Source organism: Chenopodium album, chromosome 24 (genome assembly GCF_948465745.1).
Source record: "Chenopodium album chromosome 24, dcCheAlbu1.1, whole genome shotgun sequence".
NCBI classification, from domain to species: domain Eukaryota; kingdom Viridiplantae; phylum Streptophyta; class Magnoliopsida; order Caryophyllales; family Amaranthaceae; genus Chenopodium; species Chenopodium album.
Window position 1 is genome coordinate 32449413 of NC_137857.1, and position 6907 is coordinate 32456319.

Genomic DNA, 6907 nt, shown 5'->3' on the forward strand with positions numbered 1-6907 from the left:
AGATAAAATTATCATATTCAGCTCTTGAAGAAATATATCATCAAATTAATTGACATGTTTTGACAGTTGAAATCCTATTTACATATTGTTTTCACTAGTTTGTGAATTTTGTTAGCCCCTTTCAATGTAAACTTTCAATACGGAGTATATAAATTCTTCATTTATTTATTACTCCATAATAGAGGTACTAAATTACTCACAAAGTTATAGTTGAATTGTGCATTGACAAAGGTAATAAAAGAAACATATCAATTAATTAGAGACAGAAAGTAACGAAAGGTGTAAGTAGAATGTATAAGTAGTTTTTATGGTATTTTGGTGTATGGCTCCCTTGCCAATTGCGATGATTTAGTCCAACTCCTGGCCAGTATGATTTAAAAGGGCAACCGGAAAAGTGTGGGTAGGCCAGCTCTACTGGCCCAAATAGTTTTCATGTTTAGGCCCCTTCTATTGGAGGAAAAGTAAACAATTTTTCGCATATTTCAACTTTTTCCTAAAGATGATCCATTCTTTTGTCACGAAAAATAAACCACCTCTTGATATCATTTTGCTGCTTATCTTTGGGAAAGAAAGAATGGAATCATTGGGCCATGTCAGACCATGTTTCATGTTGATCCAGCATATGCCATGCTACAATTTTCAAAGCAAGAGCCCAAACACATCTCAGCTCGAGCCTACATACCCATCGTTTAAGGTCGTGTACTGTCGTGCTTACGTGATCAAGCAATTTATTTTTTGGTGTTTAGAGAGTCACAAGGGCGGGGTGAGAATAGATGCCAGGATCACCTGAAATTGAGAGGAAAGCTCTAACCACTTGAGCTATCACTCGCTCTCATGATCAAGCAATTTATTAGTCTTTATTAATTCATTGTTTGGTTTTTTTGCTCACATGATGTATAAATACATTTCCTTCAAAATAATAATACCAAAACATGCTATACTATACTCCGTATATCACTAACAAGATACACATTTCACAACAATAAACAAGTCAATAACAAATTAACAACCCATAAATAAGTTGGCATAGAAATTAATTAAAAGTGATGGATATATTATTGTATAATAGAGGATGATTTGATACTTTGATGGTATGGGTGAGGAGAAATGGCGTCCACTTAACGTAATAGACTAGCTAAGAAATATCTTACATGCTTAAACAATACGCCATAAATTGTTGCTTTTCAGTTTTCAATTCACCATTCACATCAATGTTGAAACAAATTGCAATTATTTCAAGTCTTTTGGATTATATTAATGAAGACTTGACTATATATAGATCAAGATGATAAAATATAATACAACATAATTATTACACAAAATCATTAACCATATATAATACATTACATAATAATATTCAAAGCATAATAATAAAGTATCAATTATTTATACAAAATTTATAGCTAGCTATTATATAGCTAGGTAGAGGGTTTACATTACATAATAGAACAAGCATTAGGGTTTTCATCACTAAACACTTGAGGAGGCTGATAATTATGATTATAATGATGATCATTATTATAGTAATCTATGTTGTCATACCTTGCTGATGGCCAATAATAATCATTCGAACTGTTGAGCATATTATTCATCATCATCATCTTAACATCTTGATCAATTATTGTGTTATCAATAATATTATTGACCTCCTTATTTTCCTTATTATTATCATCATCTTTCTTGTTGTTCTCTTGATCATTACTACTAGCCTTGGCCGTCGTTGTCGTCTCTTGCTTATTATCTTGTTCATTACCAGCCTTGATAATGGACACTTGCTTCCTTGTCTTCTTTTGCACATACTTAGCCAATGCGTCTGGATCTCCTATCACTCCCTTCACAATCACTTGACTCTTGCCTACATCTGTTTCGACGGAATCTACCCCTGTTCATATATAGATTATATTCATCATATTATCTCATCAAATAATCATTGCATATATTATACGTACATGTACGTAAAATTATAAAATTAAAATGGGGTACTACACTATGTACGTACTAAAAAAAAGCGTGCAAAACATGCATGTACTAATGTACTATGAATTATTGTGTGCATAGTAACATACAAACGTACCTTTAATCTTTCGAATGCGCTTACGTAGGAGTTGCGCACACGCTTCACAATGCATATGAACTCCTAGCACCACTGTTACTATGGGAGGTGGCTGCCAAATTAAACATGCATATAGCATTATTAACCATATGATAATTGATAAATTTATTAACTATCAAAAATGCATGTCATTCTCAAAAAATGTTCCAAATCACTTTAATCTTATTAACATCATGTCAAAAATATCTAGTAGAGTTTTGCAAATTGCCAGACAAAGAGATAAGATAAGGTGGTTTTAAATGTATCATATATGCAGCAATATAAGCTAATCATCTTCAAATATGATCAGATTGTACAAAATTGACTAGCATTAAGGGCCTGTTCTCATACGTTGAAATTCAGTTCATCAGTTCAGCTCAGCTCGGTTCAGTTCAGCTCCTAATTTCGTTCTCTTATAAAATATTCAGCTCAGTTCAGTTCAGTTCTTTTCAGCTCAGCTCAGTTCAGCTCAGTTGAGTTCAGTCAATGAGAACAGGGGTTTTATATTGTTCATCTTTATTGCCATAGCCCATAGTCCCATACACCATATAACTTTATTGTCATTAAAATTAAAAATGAGTGACTTTTTGTTACGTTACCTGTTAGGATAAGATCCTGAGAGAGGCTACAAACCACAAGAATTTTCAAGATTCTTATAATTTTGAATACTACCTATAATGGCTACTAGCTAGAAGAGTTAAAATCTGAAAGAAATGAAAATGAAGTGTAAATCAATAATGTGAGTCGTCGAGGCTTATGTAAGAGAACAACAAGGGCATCATGCTTAATCGAATTTACAATATGCATTACAAGGTGCATCTATATGTGCTTATGTACAATCGTCATTTTATTACTCTCAAGCAAGTAGCTATCTTTGTTCATAACTAAGCAACTACTTTGTCATACAACATTGTGCAACCCCGGATGATCTTTATAATGGATAACATTAATCCTTCTAGCTAACAGATGTGTAGATGCATGACTCCTATTTTAAATGTTGGGCTTGAATTGGTGATATATGGTTAGAGGGAGGTTTCAAAAATTGTCCCCAGCCTGATTGACTCGACCCAAAAATAACTTGACCCAAATTTTGAGTTGTATGGGCATAATGATTCAGCATGAGTCAAACTTAAATTAGACCCGACTAGACCTGACTCATTTGAACCTTACCTTTTTACTAGATTAACACCTCAATACTAGTACGTGTTTGATACGGATAGATTAGATAAAATTGGTTATCAGATAATCTTATCAATATATAAGTTGACGTACACTTAAGGGAGCTAAAAAAAGAGCAAAATAAATGTGTACAAAAATGTAAAAGAAAGATGCGTATGTAGCTTAAATGTATGAAAATGGAAAGCAGAAGTTGGTACGTACGGTGCAATATGGTGGTTGTGGTGTCGGCAAATTAATTAAATGTGATTCGGAATAGGAATTCATTGTAAAATGTGCGATTAGCTTTTTCACCTTGTATTCACTCACCGGCCTTTGAATGTTGGCCTTGTGTTAATCTGTCTTCATGTCAGTTTTAACATATACGACAACTCCCACCACATGCTGTTTCAGTTTTTACCGTACGTAAAATAAAACAGTGGACTACTACTTTCTACTTTCTACTTTCTCTTCACCTTATAATTATGTCTGCCCTACCATTTCTATTCGACCAACTATCTTCATCTCTAATAGACTAATACTATGCATATGGCATGGAATGGTGGTTGATGTATTGTGTTAAGTGATGGATGTCTAGTAGTCACATATAAAAATCAACGAGTCATGATACGATTAAATAGAGAACTGGTTCACTAATAAATCGTAGACTTTTTTCAAAATTAAATGTACATCTATCATCGTTGTTTTAGAAATACCTTTAGTGATTCATGATAAAAGTAAAACACGTGAAATATCTAGATTTTGTAAAATCTGGGATTTTTGGATGAAAAATAAAGTTACACACAAGTTGCAACTAGGCCACTAGTTTAAAAAGGTCTTGTTTTATGTAACATACAAGTATATACTTGTATATCCCTTGTATTTTCTCTTTTATTAGTGGACATGCATCTATCTATATTCCTACATAAATTAAACACCAAAATATAACAAAGACATAAAAATATCAATGTATAAATTAAAGCAAGCTAGGAAAGTAAAGATGCATAATGTAAAAGAGTAGAGAGTATATGTTATGTTGCATACTTGATCCTTTTGAGCAGGTTCATCCTTTTGATCCTTGTCCTCTTCTTGTTTAGGTTTCTTCTCTTCTTGAGGAGGCTTAGGCAAGGGAGAAATTAATTGAGCGTTTCGACCAGTTTTGTAGCGAATTCGATCACATAACTTCAAAGCTTCAGCTGTCTTCCCTTTTACCATTACCGTGTTCGTCTTTCGGTCCACTGCTACGTCTTCCACCCCTTTTAATTCATTCACAACCAATTCAAAGATATGAATTTAAAATTCTGGATTATGTAAAATTTAAGCCTTTAAGGTTACATACGGAGTAATATAAATATTTATTACTCCGTATGTATAATCTAGTAGTCCTAGTGTAATACATATTACTCCGTATGTATAATCTAGTAGTCCTAGTGTAATAAATATATTGCTAATTTAATTTACTACTCTATAATAACCTTTACCTCTTCATACTAATTAATTACTTATCTATACTATATATTAAAAGGCGTTCATAAAATTGTGTATGTGCCACATGTTTCCTTTCTTACACCTGTATAGCGCCACATCATCATTCAATAGCCTTTAGGATCATGCCACATCATCATCCAATGATCTCAATTAAAAATGCATACAAGAGATTTGAACCTCAAACCTCATTGAATGGAAACCAAATGCATTACCATCTTAGCTAGAATTAATTCATGCTTTATTAATCCAAATTTATATATAAATACATACATGTATTAGAATGTAGAATGAAAACCAAAAAAATCCAAGATAAATTATAATTGTCATTGTAATCTAATTTACTCATGTTAAATAAATTAATAAATCTTTTAACGCTTCTAATATAAAATGAAATTATTCAAAGTATCTCCCGGGGCAAAGCCCGGATCACACACTAGTTAATAATTAATCAGTAGCTAATATCATCCCGCAATATAAAGAAGCTTACAGATGAATATAAATTAAGATACAATGCGCATATATACTTGTAAACATTTTATGTACAAAATTTAAAACTAATCATACATACATCTCAAAGGTAAATACTAACTAATAGTACGGAATTATAGATTATTTAAAAAGCAAAAGATAAACATACCTTGATAACCTTTAAGAGCTCTAGAAATTTTCTTGGCACAAGCCTCGCATTGACAATGCATGTCAACTTTGATTACAATAATCTCATTGTTACCATCATTCTTGGCTTCGTCGGTACTAGCCTTTTCCTCCTTCTCTTCAACCTGACCCTCTCCTCCGGCGACAATCTCTTTCTTTTCCTATAGATGAATAAACATATACAATTAATCTTTAAAGAACAAACAAAGTATAATACAATTGCGTAATTTAAAAAATAATTAGAGAGCTTAATTAAGTACGTACGTACCTCTCCCATGAGATTGGATATTAAGAATATAAAAGTTCAATCCTCGATGTTTATTGGTAGGTAAATCACAACAAGAACAAAGTATGAGCAACTAAGACGTACAAATTAGACGTGTTATATATGTGGTAGATAATTTATGTGGCAACCAAAACAAACCTCACTAACTATATTCTTATATAGCAATTGTAATGTACTCTTGCATTAGTACGTGTAATATTTTTGAAATTTGTAATTTCATTTATGTGGTGAGAAGTTCAAGAAAAAATACTGTCGAAAGTATTTATTGCATGTTGTGCTCAAACCAAAATCAGCCATTGCGTCACCAAGTCTTTTCGAGAGCACCACAAAGATAGAGGTAACTATTAACCTTTTTCTTTTTAATTTTCCTTTTATCTTTTTTGGGTGTATGTGTATCTAACGAAACTACTAGTAGTGGTACCTATTTTTTTCCTTTTTCTGTTTTTAAGGTAAAGGGGTCCATTTGGAGGAGAGGGGATAAGTTTAGACACGATGAGAATCAAACCTAGATTTGGGTTTTACACTATCAAAGCCAAAGGGTTTTGTGTTTGGAATTATCTTGATTATGTACTATATTTATATTGCAAATTGTGCTTACAAATAATGGTGTATTAAGTATTAGCATTATATGGAGTACTACATATACTTCTTAGGAAAAAAAGTATTAATAAATGAATTCTATAATGTGAATAATGCATCTCTTATAATTGTGTGTTTTATGTGTACACCGCAACTCATCTCATAACTATTATTTACTTAATATGAGTAAGAGATTATTGATCAATACTCCGTGTCCTTTTTCCGTGTTCTTTCGAACTTATGCTTTATTGATCAATATAGATTATTGATCAATATAGTTTATTGATCAATATAGTTTATTGATCAAGGGGAGTACCTTTTTTTTTTTATAGAGATTTCCGTGTTCTTTCGAACTTATGCTTATTCTTGTTACTTGGTTTAGTTAAGTCAATTTACTTTATATATTTCAATTTAATGTAATTCAGTTCAAGATTTATACAATGCAAAATAATAAAAAAACTTTATTTTTGCTTATGGGTAAATTATTTTAACTAGGATTCACTATCGAGATATGAAAGTGAAGTTTCTTTTATGATACGTGTAGAAATTCAAAATTTTAACTTATATTATAAATCGAGGTGGCAAAACTGATTGGTGTTAGATACCACAAAGTTGCACAATTTTTCTAAAATTTGAAATAAACTATAATTTTT

General features: G+C 31.7%; 1 protein-coding gene across 1 annotated transcript; it reads right to left on the reverse strand.

Annotated features, from left to right (window-relative positions):
* Positions 1 to 1276: 1276 nt before the first annotated feature.
* On the reverse strand, positions 1277 to 6024 carry LOC145610145 (heavy metal-associated isoprenylated plant protein 7-like). The gene is made up of 5 exons (XM_081665412.1): positions 5658 to 6024; positions 5373 to 5550; positions 4292 to 4503; positions 2075 to 2165; positions 1277 to 1882 (listed from the first exon to the last, which is right to left on the reverse strand). The coding sequence occupies exons 1-5, from the start codon at positions 5664 to 5666 to the stop codon at positions 1437 to 1439; spliced, it is 936 nt and encodes a 311-aa protein (XP_081521538.1). The 5' UTR covers positions 5667 to 6024; the 3' UTR covers positions 1277 to 1436.
* Between the last annotated feature and the right edge of the window lie 883 nt (positions 6025 to 6907).